We start from the raw sequence: 22,731 nt of genomic DNA, 5'->3' as shown, positions 1-22,731 counted from the left end.
CTGATTAATATATTTTTTCATATTAATTTTAGATTCTTGAATAAAGCCACGTGGTTACTGGAAAATGGAGTTGAACAAGAGGAAATTAACTTTGGTTTCGTTACTGGTAAGGTTCTCTTCTCTGTCTGTGGACGCTAAACCACATAAAGGTGTTTTTAGTCATCTTTCAGCTGCTTCTTTTTGGCTGTTAACACCGCCAGAAATTTACATCTTTCCTCTTCCCCCGTACGTTAACACCGTTAGTTTTTTCCTTATTTATATCTAATCATCTCATGCAGACCACTGAATGTTTATATCTCTATAACTTCTTGAGCACAGCTTTTTGTATTTGATAAGATGCATTCTGCTGGTCCAATAGGATATGAATTGCCGGCATCCGAACATTAACACCACCTTTAAGTTAGAATCCAATTCACATCTACTACATTAATCGATTTTTACCGCATAAACGTTAAAAAATCGTACAAAAATGTTTGAGACTTTTGAAGGTAGTTTCATAACTCGTAACAAGTTACCCCAACAAAATGATACGTTAAAGAGTGTCGATCACACCATGTCAAATGATATTGATTTTTGCAAACAATGTTAAGTTAAAAATCGTCTTATGTAACATCACCTTAAGGCATTATTGTTGCGTTAAAAAATCGTCTGCTGTAAGACTGGTTCTCATATATTCGCCCCGATCGTTTTTATCGCCCCTGTCACTTCAAAAAGTTTTCTTACGATCAGAACGATTAAATAAGAACATACACAGACAATCGCTAACGTCTGCGGCGATTGGGACGATCGCGATCGCTTGGATCGCCGGTGTTCTATCCTTCTAGCTTCTATTTCCCTTCTTTGCCGTAAAACTGCAATATTTGAGAAGACAGGAAGCCACGAGTTTTGATCTTTCATTGAAGGCTGCCACTGGGTTGGATCTAGGGCTTATAATAAATGATTGTTTTTCGTAGGTCTTTGCTCATACCAGGCGATCGAAACGATCATATGAGAACCCCCGATCGCTTCCAATCGCTTCGATCGCCTACAATCGCCTCAGTATTTGCAAACGATCGATACGATAGAAACGATCGGGGCGATCATATGAGAACCAGCTTAAGGCAACATTGTTGTGTTAAAAAATCGTCTGCCGTAAACTGGCGCGCTCGATGAGTTTTAACGCAACATTTTATTGTGGGAACTATTAACTGAGGGTTTTCGTAAACCGATTCAAAGGCCAGCAATATTGTTGTCTCTGCTACAGGTCCCTTTGGACATTTTCTACCTTAAAAAACTATTCTTTTAAGGTTTTTTTTTATCTAAATTGATTTTGAACGCTTTAAAAAGCGACTTCAACTTCAAAATATAAAATGACATTGCATTTTTCAGACTGTTTTCTTTTGAACTCTCACTTCAGATTTTATTTCTTTGCTGTGAAGTCAATTCCAGACCAAGTGGAACTACACCATTTGCACCTAAGATACCCATTAAAGAATGGTTCAGCGTAACGTCACTCGATAGAGGTTTGTTCTCATTAACTATTCATTTTCAACTCAACCGTTATGCGTTACAAACATGGTTAATAGAGGGGAAATGGTTATGAAGCCCGGCAAAGTTCTTTGTTATAAGTTTTTGTTCGCTACTTTGGGGGTTGACCGTGCACCTAACTCATAGGCGTACGGGCAATTTTTTGCCAGGGGGGGCGGTGAACCATTTGCCCAAAAATTTTTGCAAATTGCCAAGTTTTTTCGAAACAGTCGAAAAGATGAAGTAAAAATATTCTTACATATGAATCTATCACATGAGCTTATAAAACACGTTAAAGAAATAGCCAAGCTGTCTCTGCCATTTCGACGGCCGAAGATATCAATGATACGATCCATTTCATTGTTGACTACAGAGTTGGCGTATACCCTTTCAATGTTAATAAGTGTGATGTTACTGACAAGTTGTTGCGCACACAACGAAAACTTTGGGTACATTTTCTGCTCGGCTTCCAGAAACTCGCCGTCGATTTTGTAAAATTTAGCAACGCGGGAAAAGCTTTCTTTATCATGTTTCACTGTGATAGATATTTACGGTACAGTGCCCAACAAAATAAAAAAAATACGACAAATATATAGGCATATGATGCCCTTCACTAACAAACAGAAACTCATCATGTGCTAGGCAACCACTGTCTCGTGTGAATTTAACTGGCTTTACCACGCCCACTTCAAGTTAAAATGTAAAATATTTGTCTCTTCGAAAAATAATATAAAAACTGATTTCTTTAAAAACTTCATCTTAAACATCTTCTTTAAAAACTGGCTTTGCCCAAATTTCTCTTGCTGCCCAAAAAATCTGAGTTGCCCAAAATTTGGGGGGGCTGCAGCCCCCCCCTGCCCCCCCCAGCCCGTACGCCTATGACCTAACCTGACAAAATACAATAGGTGTTCAGGTGTGTTCATGCAACTAACCAGTAAAATAATTGCCATTACGTAATTCATGCATGGTAGTCATAGTGAATCAGCGCAAAACAAAAGAAGTCTTTATTTGTCTATTTATATTTTTATTTCGTGGCGCACCTGTAAACTAGCTTATTACTGTACTGACGAACTGCCATGGAAACCTGACAAAAAGCTAAGTGATAACATCCGTTGAACAAGCATCCCATCCAGGGGAAGTAGCAATATTCCAAATCGCTTCCTTCGACAGAAACCGGGAAGAGCTCGGCGTCGTGGGCAAATTTGGCCTGAGTACCTTTTGTACAATGCAATTACTTTAATTAGACTATATAGCTACCTTTTATATCGTTATACATGTATCGATGAATTAAACACAAGCGTAATTTGCTAATTAAGGCCCGGGCCAAACATCGAACGTCACATGAGTCGAACCTAATGCAAATGAGCAAAATCTATTGTTTTTGGTCATTTGCATTAGGTTCGAGTCATGTGAAGTTCGACGTTTGGCCCGGGTCTAAGATATATTTCAAGAAAATTTTAGTTTAAGACTGCCAACGTCGTAAGATGATTCGAATATCACTCTCACCAGCTGCTGCATCGCAAAAACATTTAATTAGGGAATGAGTTTTAATTTTAGTTAACATATGTCCATTCTTGACAGAGCGAGCCCAGAGAAAGCCTAGAGCCGAGCCTGAATCAGAACCGGAAAGCGAATCAAAACCAGAAGGTGAACCCGGAAGTAAAAATGACGCCGCCGCAGAACACACTTCTGTGCCTGAGAACAAATCGAACGCCAAAGCGGAAACTGAGCCCACACCTGAAAACTGGCCCGAACCTGGGCCACGTTGGGAGGAGGCGTATGAGATTTGGCAATGGGCCTGGGGACTACATGTCTATCTCTTCGCAACAATATGTCTCTGCATCGGTCTGTACGCTGGGTTTTACGTCATCGCCAATATTTATGACGGCCTTCAAGGAAAATACTTAAGCGTAAGCCTCAACGCTTTGGTGGCTGTTTTCGGGTTCACTAGGGCCTTTGTCATGTACTTGGACCCATATCACCAAGGGGGCATTATACACAACACGGCGGCTATGCGTGTCGTTTGGTCCCTTGCTGGCCCATGTTTGACAGCTTCCGACTGCCTGGTGATTTTAGCTCTGATCGAGACTGCAAAAATCTCCGTTGCACCGCCTAAGCTGCAAAAATTAAGCACTAATATAATAATCATATGTTTTCATTTTGTGCTTGTCATCACTACAGATTGCGTGGTTGCTGATTACGTCGAAGCAAAAGCCATGTTATTATTCTGTCAGTTGTTTTTTGTCACGTGGGGTAGCGTCCTTGGAACTTTAAACTTTGTTCTCGGATATAAACTGGATAAGCAGCTTTTTAGCCACAAAAATCCAAAAGAGACAGCCGACAAAATTTACATTTATCTCATTTACGCTTCGGGCGTTGCAAACTACATTCTGTGTGCGATCATTGTTTATTCGGCATTTGGCGTGTTTGGTGTTTATTCAAATGTCCAATACGTGGACGCGTGGCCGTGGTGGGCGTTTCAGACTCTGTCGCGTTGCAGTGAAATCATAGCGTGCGTGTTGATATTCACAGTGAGCGCCAAACGCACTAGGGTTAAAGACGCCGTTGCCCAGGTAACGGGCGAGAAGTGTTTGGAGTCAATTTCTGCGGTGGAAAATGGTTCTTCGCAATCGAGCAAGGAAAGATTAGCAAAGTGTTTCAAGCGTAGAAAGAAAGTCTCCAGAAATGAGAATGGTAGTGCTGTGAGCCTTTTCACCGCTCTCCGTGAAATGGCCTTAGCGCAAGCTACAGGGGAAGACTGGCATGGAACAAATCCAGTTCCCCGGATAGCAGCTACCGGGGAATGCTGGGTAGAGACAAAAACTATGTGCTCTATAATACACATGCCAGGTGCGACAGAGTTACATTCACATGGCAATAAATTTGATGATTTAGCAGACAGCGAAGACGAAGAACAAGAAAGTAATTATTTGGAACTTAAATTTAGACAAATAAAGCAGAGCAGAAGGTCAAGCATGTTCACGGCTCTCCATGAAGCCAAAAAATCAAGAATAAGTTTACCACCGCTAGAGAAAGATTCACTGTTTAATAATGCTGTCAAACTTGAAGAGGAAATTGAAAAGAAAAACGAGAATTCCGACAAGAATTCGAACCAATGGCCCACAATAACACTACCCAATGAGCCAATCGTGGAAAAAGATCGATAAACAGCAAAAACAATCAACATATTTTTTAGAGATAAACAAGCTTCATGTTAATAAAGAAGCAATCTCAGTGGTACCTCGAGTCTTCGCTGCTTACTAAGCAAACTTGACGAAACGAGCGAATCTCGAGAGTTCCGTTGCAGGATTGATTTTGGTTGGTTCCATAACCAATATAAGTGCCCGAAAGTAAAACACCAAAGAGCCCCATTTTTCGGCAGTTAGGCATGCGCAATTCAGCCGGAAGTCCGATATATATTTTCGGACTTCCACGAACTTTCCATGATTATTCTTTTCACCACCGCTGGTCGAAGGGAATGAAGACTCTGGGTATGAGATTGATTGATATGAGATTAAGAAATTACTAGCCTCAGGCGAGTATTCCTTGTTTACCAAATTTCGCTTACATACGTGGCTTTGATTTTTTTATGTTTGAACACGATGGTGTATGCAGATTTATATACCTGTGCCAAGCTTTGAAAAATAGTTTTCCCATTTCCGTGTTTATATTCGGGTAGAACATTTTTAGACTATCAAAAGGTGTTTAAAATCCTAAATGTTTTATAAAAATAAGTTAATGAACTTATTTACTTGAAGGTATTTGTGCGGAATGTTTGTCACAATACTCTCACAAGTTTCCTGTAGCTGATTGGTAGAGCCTGCAACTAACCTGTATACAGAAGGCTATCGGTTCGACTTCAGCTGTTTGCAAATGCTTGTAGGTGGATTTGTGATGTTTGATATTTAGGTCCCGTCCACATTAACCCGGGTAAATTTGAAAACGGAGAAATTTGAAAAAGGCCGTGTAAAATATTTTCCGTCCACATAAACCCGGGTAAATTTGAAAACGACACGCTTCATCACACGTTGGGTTACAACGCATGACAAACCTTTTGTTTTGACCGAGAACACATGACTTTTTGACGTCAGCGTTTTTAAAAAGTCCCGGTTTCGCCCGTTTTCGCCGTCCACACTACACCACCTAGCCAGCGTTTTCAAATCTAACGACTTTGGAGAGCGTGTTTGAAAAGTACCGTTTTCGGTGACCGAAAACGCCGTTTCAGAGTGGACGGTTGGCTTATCCGGGTAAAACAGGATGCGTTTTCAAATTTATCCGGTTCACTGTGGACGGGGCCTTACTAACTGCATGTAAATAAAGTTTCTACACTTTTCTTTTGCAGTTCAGTTCTTCTTTGTTATTGTCATTTTTGAGAAGTTGATTGATGCCTCGCTTAACCACCTTATCCTAATGCAGTTTGTCTGTTTCCGATTTTTGACTAAACATCTATTTCACGCCGACAAAGTACAGGTTTGACGGAGTGAAAGACAGTATCCCATTCTCGTCCCTAGAGCCGCTTGTTCCTCTTAGCCGGAGGAGCCTGTGCACGAGAAGTAAGTGGCTCTGGGGACACACGATTTGATTGGCTGGTTTTTAACAAAAAGGAACTGTTTTAAAATCCGTTTGTTATACGAGAATTTCAAACGGTTGATTTGATTGCTTTATAATTATTGAAACCCCTTTTCTTAAAATCCCGCCAATCAAATCATTTGTCCCCAGAGCCACTTGTTCGCGTGCACAGAATGACAGTATCCTGGATTAAAACTCTTTCCTTGACGGTCCTCGCGCCAGTCTCTAGCTCTACATCGGCCGTTCGCCAGTGCGGTCTTATTGAAATATTGATCGAATTTCTTTTTCTACAAGCCCATGACCAGTTTTTCCCCATACTAACAGAACAACATTTTGTTGACAGTATCCTGGAATAAAACTCTTCACTTAAAAAGTTTTTTTTTTACAATGCCTAATTGTAACTTTGCCGACTTAAAGATAAATCTATACGCCCATTCTCGGCGAAAGCGCAAACGCGCAACGCATATAGTGGAACCTCGATTTAACGCACGTCTACATAACGAAGTCCTCGGTGTAACAGTAAAATATATGGAAAAGAACCTCGATATAACCAGAAGCCATAATCGTGGATTATGGCTCCTGGTATAACAAAACTGACCTCGTTATAGCGAGTATGTGTTCTGCCAGTCCCTTGGTCCTTCGTACTATCGAGCTTCTACTGTACTAGCATTTTTTAACATTTTTCCGAACGACAATGAGCGGCAAATGTCCTTGAAACAGTTGGTTGAAGTCATACAAATTTTAACTTTCCCATTTTACCACTTTAAATTTGGTGCAGCTTTTGAACCATTTCCCCTTCCCATTTTCAATGTTGTACACAAACGAGGCAAGTCTTGCAGATAGCAAATCAAACATTGTTTCGGGGGTAAAATCGAAGGGGTGAGGGGTAAAATTTGTCCAAGGTACTCAAAACGTGCCGAGTGTCTCTACACTTTTGGCGAAATCCGAAATCAGCCAACGGATCACAAGGCTTTTTACCTGGTACACGGGTGTAATCATTGGTGATGAAGTTCCTCTCAGTATTGAAATTATGAAATATGATTATTTGTTTCGCAAAAAAGTTCAAGAAGGACCGGGGCAAAGTCCAAGTTGACGACAATTTTCATTGAGCCCGCGGTTTTCATCGTCGAAGTTGCTAGCAGCGTTAAGTATCGTCATCGCGTCATGCGTGGTAATGTTCGATGATATTCAAGAGTGCTCGCGCACATTTTTGATGCAACACTGGGAAACACTTCAAGTTTTCTACGAAGATTTGTCAAAAATTATTGAGCTTTCTGTTTATTGGCAGATGTAAAACGTTCGCCAAAGTATTGTTCTAGTAAAAGATTTTAACCGTAAGGACGGCATTAGAATTGAAGTTAGTATTTATGACATCATAATATTGAGCCTTATAATTGTTCGCCTCCGTTCTCTTTTTATCTTGCACTGTTTTTTCTTTCTGTTGAATACAAAATGTTAAGAAATTGGTGTGATCAAGCCAGGTCGGGAATTCAGGAATGAAACTGAATCAAAAATGGGTTGGTTTAATGGTGAGAATCATTGCTTTGTTTTTCATTTGCTTAAGAGGATTTAATATAATTAAACAGACAGTCAGTTAGTTGTTTACTGGTATCACATTCCTGTACAAAGTGGTACATAGAGCGTCTAAGCGTCATCTCTAAGAGTTATGTCAAAACTCGGGGCTCTTGATGGGACTTTAATTTAATTTTAGCAGACCTTTATGGTCCGATATACTTAACACACAAAAACTCTGTTGTTTTGTAAACCACGTTAAAAGGTTAATAACCTCTCCTAAATTATGAACAGTACTTTTAAAGAATTTTTAGCTAAAAGGATATGATAACTGCATATACGCTTGTATTTTAGACCTTGGTGTTATTGGTCATTGCTTGTCATGGAAAGGAGGCAAAGACATCATCCTCCGAACCAAATACTGAAGGCAATGGTGATGTTAGTCCAACAACTGATCAGCAAGGAGAGACTAATTTATCTAAGGAGGCTGTCAGACCATCAAAACTTCTTGAAAAGCTAGCTTCCAGTCCATCACCGTTACCAATATCTGAGGCCGAGGCTGAAACCCCTGCAGTTGAACCGGAAGCCACAGCGGAGGCATGGCCCGAGCCCGGTCCAGACTGGTCGAAAGCGTTCGGGGAATGGGGAGCAGCTTGGGAGTTTCATGTTTACCTGTTTGCTCTGATATTCTTAGGCTTTGCTGTTTACGCCGCTTACTTTATCGGGCATGGTCTTTATGTAGGACTACATCAAAAATACCTCGGGTTTTGTCTGAATATTGTCATGTTTATATTGGGCTTCACCCGAGCGTTCGTGTTGTTTACCGATCCATATCACCAAGGAAACATAATAAACAATGTATCAACCATGCGCGTGTTATGGTCGCTAGCGAGCCCTTGTCTGACGTCAGCCGACTGCCTGGTGATTCTTGCCCTGGTGGAAACTGCAAAAATAAATCTCGCTCCTCCAAAGATGCAAAAGCTTAACGTCATCCTTACAATCATTATCCTGCACTTTATTCTTGTGTTGACGACTGATTTTGTTGTGTCGGAGTTTGTTGAAGCTAAAGCTATGCTGGTTTTCTGTCAAGTATTCTTTATAACCTGGGGCTCGATTCTTGGTGTGGGGTATTTTGTTCTTGGGTACAAACTTGATAAAAAACTCTTTGGCCACAAGGAGGTCAAGATTAAAAAGGAAGTCCTTTACATCCGCCTAATTTACGCCTCGGGCGTCAACAATTTCATTCTCAGTGCTATGTTTATCTACGCAAGTGCCAGTGTTTTTGGAGTATATTCCGACGTAAAATTTGTCGATGCTTGGTCTTGGTGGGCAATGCAAACATGTTTCCGCGTCAGCGAAGTTTTGTCCGGAATTCTTGTCTTCACAGTTAGCGCAAAACGAAAAAGCTTAAAGAAAAAAACCGACCAGGAAGCCAAAAACGAGTATGTAGTTGAAGACGATGCGCTTGGAGACAACTTGAATGAACTTTCCAGCATCCAACAAGGTCCACCCGACATGACCAAAACGAAAAAAGAAAGGAAAGTGAGCATGTTTAGTCACTTGTACTCAAAGACAATTCCGCAAAATCAAGCGAAGGATGAAGTATTGGCTCCACAGAAGAAAGACAGTGACCACACTATGTTAACAGATTTACATGAAGCGAAAATTGAAGCATATCGTCATGGCCATGAAGACGTGTGATATAACTGTATCAGGGAAATATCAAAAGTTAACGCACCTTTGTGTACGGATATCCTGAACTGTAATTATGGAAATTTCGATTACTTTTCTGGAGCTTGCAAAAATCCGATATTCAACATGTATCTTTCATTATTCTCTTGCTTAGTCCAGCTTGTTGTTTTGAATTTTTTTTCTTGTATAAAGGAGGGTTATATTGTGAATAAACAAGCTCAGCTCAGTGATCAATGTTAACTTGAAATAACTGGTATTTCGAATCACCTGTGCTTGCAGTTTGTGATTTATCTTGATAACTGAAAGCCCATAGACAATCCAATCCCTGACGAACAGCTGCCATTCCGGATTCCAGCAGTTAAATTCCAGATTCCAGCAGCTGGGTTCCAGATTTTAACCACTTATTCCCAAGCGCGATAATTCCAGTTTACACTCTTTTTTTTTCAACAACATTTTCTCGAAAAAAATTCTGTCATGTAGCCATAATAATTCTTGCTTGCAATTGGGCTCTGATATAACGATTATCTCTTTCTAGGCTCTTCAAGGCTCTTGGCTGCTATTCAACAAAAAATTAATAAAACGTTTTCCATAGAGTCAGTTTTGATGACATGCGTGGATCTTTAGGACAATAATGAAAGAACAAACCGGCTGTGGAAATGAGAAGTATACAAAACAAAGCTCTCGGAAACCAAGATCTAAGCACCAAGCCCCCAAACTAGAAAATAAAACACTCGAAATCCATGGAATTACTACAGGATAAATACTCAATTTTAGCGCGCGCATTCAACTTGTTTTTAAAGTTGTTGTCAGTCTACCAGACGAAAAAGTTCAGGTAAAAGGTAAATGTATAAAGGTAATTACTTTTATTACAATGGCTGTTTTTATACTAGAGCAGGAGAGATCTATTACATGTACCCGTCTGGATGAGCTTCAACGAACATTTTTGTTGCTCGTCTGGTTATGCTTTTCAAGTATAAAGGCAGGCACAAGACGCGAAACACGTCGAGACGAGCTATCATTCCTACTTCATCTTTAAAGTCCCATTTCAAAAAGAAGCTCGTCTAGACGGGTAACTCGTCTTGTGCCCGTCTGCTTTATTCTGGAGGCGCATAACGTCCATAACCAGACGAACAACAAAATGTTTGCCGAAACTAGTCCAGACGGGTAACATGTCTTTAGTATAAAAACGGCCAACGTTATGTTGCCACAAATAACTCGAGAATACCAGAAAGAAAGAGCAATTCAGTTCATTAGCGTAGTACCAGAAAAAAACTACGAGTCAATCTCTTGAAAACAACCATCTGTGACAACGAGAACATTTCGGATACAAAATTTTATTTGCACGAATTGCTTGCCTATACGGCTGTCTGCATGTTGTGTCAGCGGCACTTCTGTAATCACGGAGTGTCCGCCATTATTATTTTCTTCGTGGAAATTTACCTTCTGGGCTTAATTTCCCGTTGAAATGCTCGCCTTGCTGGACTCAGTCGTGTGATTTTTCTTATACCAGGCTCGATAGATAATGAGCGAAGTCGAAATGAGGGAAAATCCAGAATTAGACTTCAGTGATCTTGGAAAAAAATGGATAAGCAGACTGAGAGAAATGAGGGACTTCCGAAGTATGTTTACGGAACATCTTTCAGAATACGTGTATAAATGTTTTGAACTGCATTCTGATCCGAATCTGAAGGCTTTTATCAACGAGGAGAAATGCCAGCGGATGATTTTTGCTCCGTTGGAGTACTTCATTTGTGGCGAGGATCCATCGATTGGGTTTCAAAAACTGCAAAGCGCGAATTCACCTTCTCAGCTGTGTGGCAAAGTGTTTAAGGTCGGGGAACCAACTTATTCTTGCAGGTTTGTATTATTATTTTCTTAGTGTAATCAGAAAAAAAAATGTTTGTGGTAAATCGTTTTCAAACGTGATAAGTTTAACGTACAAAAGAGATCCACGTATTGCTTTGTTGATCATTTTGAAAAATATTATTATTGCGTCATAAAAACATGGAGTTCTTAGGTCTAGGGAACAGTGGGTTTTATAAAGGTTGTTCATATATTGTACTCCAATAAACTGCAGTATGATATCGAAGGATGTACCTGCTCTAAAACTCTATTAGAGGCAAACTGTGGCTAAATGTTACTTAATTTTGTTTGTTTGTAACTTGTTGTTTACAGAAAAGAGATAGAGACAATTAAATAGCAAAAATACCTCCAGGCCACTAATTTGCATCTCATTAAAAAAAAATAGTGAATATTTTTTATGACTTATTTAAAAAAAAAAAAAAAAAAACAAAAAAAAAAAACAACCCCCCACCTACAATGTAAAAAGCACTCTGATGCCTGCAAAGTGCCCGTGAAGTGGCAGGGTATTTTTCAAGAAATCACCTTCCCCCACAATTCATTTTTTTACACACTACTGTTACTGTCTTTTTTCTCAATGGCTATAAGATCCTACAATTTATTCTGGAAATCATGCATTACCGGCATATCCAGAGCACTTATCTTATAGTAGATGCACGTAGCAAAGTAAGCTTGTTGTGATTGTGTTCTGTGCAAAGTACATTTCTGTAGAACTTTGTTATATTCTCTAAAACAGTTATAAGATTTGGCTAATTTTGATATCCATAAAAGAGTGGTTTAAAACTTCTTATAAAATTGTTGGAGAACTTCAACCATTAAACAAATGATGGTTGATAAAGTTGATAAACCAAACTACAAATGAAAATAGTTTTTTTTCCAATAGAAAATGAAAAAACCCAACCATCTGATAACAGTTGATCTATATTGTTAGGACACTGTAGATACATGTATCTGGTCAGGATATTCATAACAGCATTAATATACATTGTAACAAAAAATACACGTACATCTACATGTATTGCTAGTCACTCTGTCGATATGATCATGTTTATGTAACAAACACTATTTTTCTCTTTCAGGGACTGTGGCTATGATAGTACTTGTGTTCTGTGTATAGATTGTTTTCAAAAAAGTATCCATAAAAATCATCATTACAAGGTGGGTTTCCTGCTTCTAGTTTATTACAGGTATATAGCCTGTCATGACACAGGGATTCCATATTCAAAGTGCAAGATCTTTCCAAGTCAATATATCTTAAGATGTACAGTATGTATGATAGGGTTGTTCCAGAAAAAAAAAACCACAGTCTCCCCTGACTAATGGTCTTTGGGAAATTCTCGTGGTAGGGACATATTTGAGGACTCTGGACATCAGGGAATAAATCTGATAAAGTTACGGGAACCAGTCAGGAGAGGGGTATATTGCTAAGGATATCCAGGTGGGAGGGATGGGTATATTGACCATCTGGAGGGGGGGGGGGGGAGGGAGATAAAACCTTGCCATCCCTTAAGGGAAGGATGGTGGAGTTTTTTTGGAATAACCCATATGTGAGCCTCAACAGTGTTGTTCTCCCCCCCCCCCCCCCCCCCCAAATAGAATAGATTTCTTAATGTGTGTTATTCCCTAACTGTGATTTTCCAGATGAACACTTCAGGGGGTGGAGGATTTTGTGATTGTGGTGACATTGAGGCCTGGAAGGACGGTGTGGCCTGTGATACACATCAACACACAGGCGATACTGACATGGAAGAGGTATAATTCTTAAATAAATAAATAAATGAAAACTGCATTCCCAAGGTTTTTGTCAAAGTTGATTGAAACCAAAAGGTCTACCATTGCATGCCATTCAGGACCTTCAGTTATCTCCATTTTCTGTGGCTGCTCCATAAAAACTAAAAGATGTTTCGTCTTACCTCAGCACCAGAATAATAGCTGACCTAATTTCTCAGCTATTGCTCTGGGGCTGAGGTAAGACGATACATCTTAAATTAAGATTTTAGTTTCTACGGAGTGACAATAATTAAACTTGCAATCTGTTGGGCTACACAGGTCTTTAGTACAATAAATCATAGTTAGGCTTTTGTGCATTACGGCCAAAAAGCAATTTCTTTCCCAGAGCCTGCTTGAATCCTTTTTGGTCAACAAGAACACAGACTGTGGCTAAGTATAACTTGAAAGGCTATGATTTACGGAGTTCTGGTTATTGTGCACAGACTCAGAGTTTTCTTCCTGCTCAAAACCACTGTGTGGAATGCACAAAACTGTGTTGTTCCTCTGTTGCAGAACAGGTTGTGCTGTGGAATTTTCCCAAAAAATTTTCTTTGTTTTTCACCAGCAATTTTAATAGAGAGCTGTTAGCTTGCTTAAGTTTGCGAGTGGGCCTTTTTTGGCTCACAAACTCCAAATGCCTTGTGTCTCAGGGGGTTTGGGAGCATTGAGTAAAAAAAAAAAAAAAAAAAAAATCCAGCCCTGCACTACATACATCTACTGTCAATGACTTAAAGTTTCCTTGTGATAATCTTTTTCACTACAGAATCCAACTGCTAAGCTGCCCCAGGATGTGCTTGAACGAGGAGTTGATATCTACAATGTTGTTTTAGATTACTGCATTGATCTTATCTGCTGGGACAAAACGGATGAACTTCCAGATTATTTAGACGTCTCGTAAGTTTGTTTCTGTCTGTCAACATAATTACATGCATGTTTGCTTACATGAAAGAATTACCAGAGTAAGCTTACGTCATATTTTCAATTCTTGTCTCAGTGTTTGGATATCTGATGACACAGTGTCTCTTGTGTTTGATATATTACATCCACCTTGATATTCCTCAGTTTGAATATTAATAATTCAGTTATGTTTTCATATTTTAACTCAAGCTAATTAAAATTTGTTGTTTTCTTATTTGTAGTTGTAATGAGGACACTTTTGCTACAGTGTTATTTAATGATGAAGTTCATACCTATGAGGAGGTAAGCACTAGAAATTATTACTCACTGTGTTAACGGGACAGCAGGGTCAAGGCAAAAACGACCTCACCCCGAGAACTATGCTAGAATTATGTGGGTGCACCCAATAGATCAACAAAAAAACATTGAACAACAAAATAAAGGCATAAATTCATTCTCCAAGATGTGAATAAACTGTGATCATGGTTTTTACGATTAATTTTCTTCTAAGCAAAACTGTCAATCTTGAAAATGTTGACCCAACCTTTTCAAGTTTTAGGCCACTTCTTACGTGCCAGTCCATAGCCACACCACTTTCTAAAAATTTGTGCGACAAGTACAGTACATTTTGGCAAGGCCAGGCTACTACAAGTGGATTTTCATTAATACCAAGTGACACCTTTATGGGATTTTCAACACTGCCCCTTTAAATTTCAAGATTCCCAACCGAAATCAAACATGCATGATCTTCTGCACACAAGTCAGTTGCTTCAATCACTGGGTGACTTGTGACTTGTGGCTAGGCCATCGTTTCATTCTAGATTTTCTCCTGTATGTTGTTAGTGACTTCATGAACAATCCCTTGAAGATGAACAATGATATGTGCTTAGTTTCCAAAAATTAACCATTTAAACACAGATTTAAGCACTGCAAAGACAGTTCGATCTAAATAAATTTGCGACTCCACAGGTGATACGTACATTACAGCAAGCAATACCCAGGTGCTCACAAAGCCAGGCTATAGCTTACGCTAATATCGTAGACAGGGAGGTGAGACATGAAATGAATTATTTTTAATTATTTTATTTATGCTGAATCAGCAGTGTGGTGAATAATAAGTATGTATATTGGTTCTTGGTACTAGCCACTGTATACAGTGTAGTTGTACTTGTACCTCAGTGCGTCAGGCCCTAGACAAAAGTCTAGGGAAATTATTAATAATTTTAAGACCTTTGTGTTAAATCCTACATAATGATAATGATAATGAATTTATATAGCGCATTTTTCATATGTATATGTTCAAATGCGCTGTACACATACTGTAATTTCGTCAATTTACTACACAAAGGCCAGACCACAACACCGGGAGCTTCGTGCCCTACTCTTTGCGAATAGTGTGTGGGTTCTTTAACGTCCCCTGTTATAAGCCTGAAGATACAGGAGACGGGGCCTACGGTTTATCGTCCTTTTCCGAGATGTCACTAATGTTATGTTATTCACATAACATTAGTTTATCTTTTCTCTCTCCAGGGAAGGTCAATTGTTAGGACAGGAAGTTACAGTGAATGTGAGCATTCCAGAAGATTGATAAAGGTACATGTAAATTTAACATGTTGGTAAACTTGGTTAAATTGCATTTTACCTCATAATTATCTCCCTGTTACTAACTGTACAAGTCATGTAGATCATTGGAAATGCTTGGATTTAATATCCAAGTCCAGATAATTGCATGGTTTGGATAAAAATATTATACTTGTTGACCTCATGGCTCAATGTATAATTTGTTACAGCAAGGTACATCAGGACCTAGTCATAAACCACTGAAGTGCCGTGTGATGCATCATAAAGTCATCGCTCATCAAATATGTGCTGTTCAGATGCTGGGATGGTTAAACAAGATCACAAATTATTCTGGTTTGTTAAAATAATGTTTACAATGCCTATCATATACATTAATTTTGTACAATAGTAGTTGTCATTGGTCAAGTTGTTTGGACCAGATGTATAATGACCGACTGTTGTCTTGTTTTGTAAACATTTTTGTCGTAGTCCACATGAACAAAAACACTGAAAAAAGTCAATATTTTTGCACTCTAGAAACCCAATTTCTATAATAGCATTTGCAGGTCACTCCAAGCATGTAACAGTATTTGGAGTTGCATAGCTAACAATTTACTGAGACCCAATGTACCTACAATTATAATTATGTAGAAATACGGTAAGGCATAGTGAAAGGCACTGCAAGCATTAGACGTAAGTGTCATATCAAAGAATACGACTTGAATGTTGCACCAAGGCTTGAACCCAAGGCATGAACACCAGCCAATGGTCTGCTTGTTACACTGATCACACTACCCATTAGGCCAGTGTACCTCCCACAGGGGACGTGGACTATGGATCACGAGTTCTGGGCTTGAGCACTGGTCAGACTCTTTTGTGTTGTGTTCTTGTCCTTTGGCAAGAGGCATAACTGTCACAGTGCCTCTCTTCACCCAGGTCTGCACTGATAACTTGTAGTGAACTAGCCTCCCAGCCAGTTTAATACCTTCATTCATTCTTTTTGTACCTTCCACCTATAGAGGTGAGAATAAGGCCGTGTTAACACTTAGTGCCCAAGCACTGGTACCTTGGCACCGGCAAAAAATAGCGTTGTGTTCACACGCAGAAAACCAAAGTACTCAAGTACCATGAAGTGCCCGAGTACAAGGTCTCGACCAAGGGCGTAGCCAGCTTTCTGAAGAGTTGTAGGCCTGGCCACTCTTTGGTGGGGGAGTGGGGGGGGGGGGGGGGACATCCTACCGATAAAGACCCTCAAAAGTGCAATTTCACAGCACCTAAATTTGCCAAATATATAAACGCACTTTTCTTTAACGATACCTATCACTTGGCTACTTGAAGTCTTTGTGATATTTTCAATGCACATTGCTTTCTATTTCATTTTGAAAGTGCTTCAGCCTGAATTGCTCTCTATTATACATTTTAAAAATACGAGCGGGCCAAAAAAAATTGTAGGCCCGGGCCTACGGGCCTATAGGCTAGCTACACCCCTGTCGACCTTGTACTCAGGCATGGGCACCATGCCAGAATTATAGCGTGGGCACTTGAAAAAGTAGTATGTTCACATTAGTGCCCAGCGAGAATTGTACTCGGGCAGTTTGCCAAGGCACCAAGTGTGAACACAGCCTAAGAACAGCAGTGTAGTTACTGAGTCAACAAAATGCACTTTTTCTTCAGATGGCCTCAGAAGAATACTCTGTAACACTGTCCTTGTACCCAAAGATGGTTATGATCTTCTTAGCAGAGTGCTCCTTTCTGACTCGACTTTGTGGAAAGGTACTGTAACAGTTCAGTTTATTGCATGCAAACAGTAATAAAACAGTCAATTGAGTGACAGCTGTCAATCAAAGCTGGCGATGAAGCACACAGTACCTTATAGAAATTAATACTATAATTATGAAGGGAAGCTTGGCTTTATAAGACCCTCACTGTGTAGGAGGGGTGTTATTGTGTACATATTGGATTTTTTTGTAGGGCTTGTGGTGTACTGTATCTAGGTACATGCATGTAGTAGCCCAAACCTGTGTACGCTATAGTGATTCTTTGCATGATGTCACAAGCATTTTTCATGGTAACAGTTGGCAAAAGCCAGGGTACTACATAGTTGAACTATGTAGTGAACTATGTAGTGACAATGGTTCTTCAGTAAATGGTTGCTTTGCCCAATGCAAGATTTAATTATCAAACTTGGCCAAATAAATTAATTACTAATTTTGAGGTGCCTTTTTTACTGAGTCGCTTAGCAAAGATTAAAAGACATAAATGTGAACTGTTTATATATTACTCTTAAAGTTTTCTTGAGAAGTGCCCAAGCTGATTTTGATACATTTTAGTATCCTTCCTCCCCCTAGTGAGACTAATGGTAGTGTTTTCATTATTTTCAGTTGCCAGAGCTCATACCCACAAGTTGTTCATGAACACGTAAGTACATTACATGTATAACTAATTAAAATTAAGTTTGATTTCACAGGTTTTTGACAAATTAGTTAATGTATGTTTTAAGTTCAAGGAAGGATTAATCTGATGGTCATTGTCCATTATTTCTGTAGAATGTTAATGGATCCTGTGGGAAAGAAAGCATTTGCTATTCATTTTACCAAGGTAGGAATTAAACATAACTGTACAATTTATATATTGTTGAGTACATGTATGTGTTGGCCATTTAAGAACAACCATTCAGTATGCGTCTCGTAGGAGCAGAAAAAATAGGGAGAAGGCAAAATGTGAAATATAGCAATTAACAAACCACTTCAACTTAAAAAAAAACAGTCAAAAAGGAATGCATTTTCAATCGTCACTGCTCCCATTTGTTCCTTGCAGTCCTAGAAATGGAAGGGACCTTGGGATCAGGCAGAAAAATATTTTATCCCAGACAAAATTTTAAGATTTTAAGAAGTGCGCCATTTTCAGAGAAGTGACCCCCAAACTATACAGCCATGTACTCTATAATATGTTTTATTGTCTAAAATCAGTGTTCCAGTTGAGAGAGGGGTCCCAAGGGCAGCTACTTGACCTGACAGATAAATAGAAACTTGATTTGGTGGAACATGCTTTGTTGACACCTTGCCTTAAGGTCATTGCCCTGAAATAGAACTGAACACAATTTTTTAACCAAACTTCGCCTACTGGTTTATTACTTTAAGGGAACTTAAATTTTGAAATAAAAAAGGGGGGTCACCAGATTCGTTTAGGAGCAGGAAGACCTTGTATATTCCATATAATTCCTTCAAAATTCCTCTGCGAGTACTAGCAAAGTACACGTTTTTAGCGATAATTTATTTTTCAAACACAAGAATTGATCTGTTTTCATTTTACAGAAAGAATTTGATCGCTACACCCAAAATATGAGAAAAAATTGATAGGTCACCAGACTCGTTTACGAGAAAGCGACAATTTACTTCTCTCGCGGACTAAGCCATATAGAAAAAAGCCGCCATTTTGTTTATGTGCGCGCGCTCGCGCTTGCTTATTACCCGTAAAATTCTGCGCAGTAAGGATGCGCAATGCAATACAGGGCAATGACCTTAAATACTAGTTGGAACCCTCGTCTAAAAATAACCTTGCCTTTTGTCCTTGATGGCCCTGACACATAATCATTTCATAAATTTGACTTACAGCATTACAGTCAAATTCAAAAGGACTTTGTTGAGGACGATCACGAACACAGCGTTTCAGTGAGTAGTGGTTACTATAGGATTCAAATCAATTGTTTTCTTTTTATTGCACGAGATGAGTCTTTATTCACAAGTCAACTGACACAGCCAAAATGTGGGATATCTGATAACATTCCAAAAGCGATATCCCACTTAACTTTGACTTTTGAAATCCTCCTCTCCTTCGGCATTTCAATGACCTCATTGGGGTGGTTGTTGATAGTTCCTGAAACTATAGAAATGAATTTATTGAACAGACTAGTTAGCACAATTTCTCAATGTAAGCCAGGGATGTTGCTTAGGGCCTGCTGCTGGCTAATTTTACTCTGGCTGAAAGAGAACTTAAATCCGCCTGAAATTTCACATGAAAACAAAGATTTAGGTAAACTTTAAGAGCTGCCAAGGCCCAAAAAGCGTGTTTCCTGAGCTGCATCCCTGGTAAGCAGAATAACTTAATTTATGTTTAGGCAGCTTGTTGGCTTAGATCTCCAGACACAGACAGGCTTTATGTGAAATTATTAATATTTTTATTTTGAATGATAACAAAAACAGTATCCCCCACTGGGCTAATAAGCACAAGGATACGTGGTCGTTGGATGTTATCTGACACTTAAACTCACAGCTTACATTGGACATCATCATTACATAGATTTGTGCCACATGGATGATATTGGTTAATATGCATCTTTGTTTATATCTAAAATAATTGTTATCCTTTAAAGTACGTCTTGTTTATTTTCCAACAGGTGACGTCTCTGTCAGTTCAACTTTACACTGTCCCCACAATAGTAAGATGTTATTGTAATAATAGTTGTAATAATTTATCATGGCAATGTATATTTCCATGGTAGATACTGTAAATCCTCTTATAGCCCGTTCGGGGGCTTTTCATTTAAAACATACTTGTGGGGGAGAGGGAGGGAGGGAGGGAGGGTTATTTAATTCTCCACCATGTTAACAGTTTACCACTCATGGTTTGATTTCTCTCCACAAATTAAGGTTATATCTTCCTTTAGATGTTCAATGGTAATGTTTTCCATGGATTTAGTTGCCTACCACTAATTCCAGAACAGTTTAGACCAAAAATCCACAAAATTTCCATGACGTAGCTCCTTTAAGTTCAGTAAATGAAAGTAAGAAAGAGGGTTTTACTGCAGTTTCAAGACATTGGTACTTGTCCAAGTGTTCAAATCAAGACAGTTACAAGTTCAAAAGCTGCCAATTCCTTACTTGTAACATGACAGCTTCTGTTTTTGTTGCAGGCTAAAATGTTAATATTGGAACACGATGTATTGGAAGTGATTCTTTTGGCTTATATGGACCAATTGAACCCTTTTCTGAATGGTAAGTTTAGAACAGTTGCCGCTGTACAGTCAGTCTTGGTCTGGTTGTTTAAAGGGTGCAGAATGCAGACTTGAAGACTTTCACTCCGATTATCCCGAATGGTGCTCTGGTTAGCCTGTATAACACTCTGGTTAGCCTGAATATGAATAGCACTCTGGTTAGCCTGTTTACGGTTAGCTTTTAATATGGTAATGATAACATCTCTTAGTATGCAGTCTGCAAATGTTAGACACCGTGATTTATCTACCCACGCCAGTGAGCAGCATTTGAACAAGTGGGGCATGCCAGATAAAAAAGGGAAAATATACATGTACATTATAATCAAATTTTTGCCCCCGCAGGGTTTTGGCCCAGAGGCCAAAACCCGAGGAGGCACCCTAGGAGTCCCCGGGTGTATACATACAAGGACAAAGAATATTTGTTGAAAAAGTAAGAAATGTGTTTGTAATGGGCGAAGCGTTCTCGATTTGACAAAACTAGGCGCGCACGGTCGTGACGGGTAATATTTTAGCAAGCGCGCACGGTGGTGTCGGGTACTTGCAACCACGAGGTCGCGTTTCGTCACCTTCGAGCTTCGCCATCTTCTAGCAGCATTTTGTTTTCCGGTTTTGGTTTACGCGTGTTCACAGATTTGTTCGAGCGGTTTCTCTGCTTTAAGTGATATTTGAAGCAGTTGTTAGTAATACGTCGAAAGATTTCGAGCAATTGGTTTCGTGTTCTTGGCTACGTGTGTTCCAAGAGCTGGTTCGAGCGTCAACGTTTGCTTTCGGGGGTTTGTATCGTATACGAGTAATAAACAAACTGTCAGATTATTTGATCCAAAGAGTGGGTTGAATAAGAATCAAAAATTGTTTTCTCGAATCTTTGAACTGTGCCATATTTTGTTACTCGCGGAATTTTTAGGCTTTTTGGCCTGGAAATTATTGTTAGTATTAAAGTTAATTTTGAATGTGATAAGCCAGGAAATAAGCTTGCGTGTTGTCACCACGAATAATGTGTTGTGTGTATTTCCGTTAGGTTAATATTTCCGCGCGCTAGGTAATATATTCGACTTGAACTTGTGAATTAATATTTTTAGGATGCAACGGTGTCACACAACAAGAAATTCCGCAGCAAACAATGTCATGACGACAAAAGATTCCACTAATCCTAGATTATTGCTGTAAAACAAATTATAAAAAGGCGGGGGCAGCTTTATAGTGAGAACTATTACTAGTATATGTTACCAGCGTGAACATCTGCAAAGTGTGCAGTACTCGATTTAATAGTATAAATAATTACATTGTATTATGTATTTTTATACTCTGTAAAGTTCTGAAATTAACACCCCTTAAATCAGTGATGAAATTTCATGATTGTTACTAAGTCATGTAAATTAGGAGTGACCACCTGAAAGTCTGTTATTGCTTGTGTGTATGTTTATTTTTAAATTCTTTTGAATCCTTTTGTTTATTTTAGATCAGGGAACCTTCGAGTTTCAAAAGCAGTCCTTAAAACTTAGAAGAGCCCATTTCATGATGATAGACCTCAAGTTAGTAAACATTTTTTTGTGATAGAAAGTAGATGAATCATTCATAGAAAATGAATATGCAATGTAGGTAATGGAGAACAAGACCTTCAATCGTCCTCCTCCTCCACGTTATTCAGTCTCTCCAGGTTCTGAATCCTAGCTGTGCCCTTTCTTTGACAATACCTGTACAGGTAGTTCTCTGGAAGTCTCTCTTTCCATCCTCTTTTACACTTGTCTTCAGGTGCCTGTGTTGTTGCAATTAACTGCAATTAATGTACAGTACTTTCATTCATCATCTATTACCATGCTTAATCCAGCAGTTTTACTCCATATTCCAGTCATACATTTGGGTTGCGGTGGTTTGAATTTATTAATTTTTCATATAGAATTTTTCAAACCAGCTTGATTTTATTTCCCTTTGTTTAAGATTATGATAATGAATGAGACCGTGAAAATCAAAATCAAACTGGTTTGAGCGTTTTCAAACAAGGATTAATTTAAACCACAACATATATAAACACACACACACACAATCCACAATCCTCTACCTCTGTCTCACCTCCCACCAATGTCAACTGGGTTTGATTACGGCCTGGTACCATATGACTTGTGGGTTGAGTTTGTTGTTGGTTCTTGCCTTGCTCCGAGGGTTTTTCTCTGGGTTCTCTGGTTTTCCTCCCTCCTCAAAAACTAACATTCTAAATTCCAATTCGATCAGGAATCCGAGGGCCACAGGTTTGTAGGTCACAAGTACTGTTACGTGCAATCCTCGTAAATAAATGCCAATCTATTTATTTATTTATTTTATTAACTTTGCTCTGACGAAGGGCTTATGCTCCAAAAGTCAGCTTTTCAAAATTC

General features: G+C 39.1%; 3 protein-coding genes across 3 annotated transcripts in view; all 3 read left to right on the top strand.

The window, feature by feature from the left end:
- Positions 1-1,541: 1,541 nt before the first annotated feature.
- On the top strand, positions 1,542-5,545 carry LOC144635605 (uncharacterized). The gene is made up of 2 exons (XM_078494695.1): positions 1,542-1,557; positions 3,088-5,545. Exons 1-2 carry the CDS (start codon positions 1,542-1,544, stop codon positions 4,671-4,673), a joined length of 1,602 nt encoding a protein of 533 aa, XP_078350821.1. The 3' UTR covers positions 4,674-5,545.
- Positions 5,546-7,477: 1,932 nt separating this feature from the next.
- Positions 7,478-9,664, top strand: LOC144634765 (uncharacterized). Its single transcript, XM_078493788.1, has 2 exons — positions 7,478-7,604; positions 7,942-9,664. Exons 1-2 carry the CDS (start codon positions 7,572-7,574, stop codon positions 9,286-9,288), a joined length of 1,380 nt encoding a protein of 459 aa, XP_078349914.1. The 5' UTR covers positions 7,478-7,571; the 3' UTR covers positions 9,289-9,664.
- A 1,011-nt stretch (positions 9,665-10,675) lies between these two features.
- Positions 10,676-22,731, top strand: part of LOC144635269 (E3 ubiquitin-protein ligase UBR2-like) — a 37,047-nt gene continuing 24,991 nt past the window's right edge. Inside the window, exons 1-15 of the mRNA XM_078494374.1 lie at positions 10,676-11,136; positions 12,219-12,297; positions 12,781-12,891; positions 13,673-13,803; positions 14,049-14,109; positions 14,776-14,856; positions 15,337-15,399; positions 15,597-15,720; positions 17,041-17,139; positions 17,748-17,784; positions 17,913-17,964; positions 18,981-19,037; positions 19,763-19,804; positions 20,279-20,360; positions 21,819-21,891. Of these exons, the coding sequence (XP_078350500.1) occupies positions 10,802-11,136; positions 12,219-12,297; positions 12,781-12,891; positions 13,673-13,803; positions 14,049-14,109; positions 14,776-14,856; positions 15,337-15,399; positions 15,597-15,720; positions 17,041-17,139; positions 17,748-17,784; positions 17,913-17,964; positions 18,981-19,037; positions 19,763-19,804; positions 20,279-20,360; positions 21,819-21,891 (1,427 nt within the window). The 5' untranslated portion in view covers positions 10,676-10,801. The remainder of the gene's footprint in view (positions 11,137-12,218; positions 12,298-12,780; positions 12,892-13,672; positions 13,804-14,048; positions 14,110-14,775; positions 14,857-15,336; positions 15,400-15,596; positions 15,721-17,040; positions 17,140-17,747; positions 17,785-17,912; positions 17,965-18,980; positions 19,038-19,762; positions 19,805-20,278; positions 20,361-21,818; positions 21,892-22,731) is intronic.

Source organism: Oculina patagonica, chromosome 13, assembly GCF_052425735.1.
Source record: "Oculina patagonica isolate OP01 chromosome 13, crgOcupat, whole genome shotgun sequence".
NCBI classification, from domain to species: domain Eukaryota; kingdom Metazoa; phylum Cnidaria; class Anthozoa; order Scleractinia; family Oculinidae; genus Oculina; species Oculina patagonica.
The sequence above is the reverse complement of the archived record's forward strand: the minus strand, read 5'-3'. Positions and strand labels throughout refer to the sequence as shown.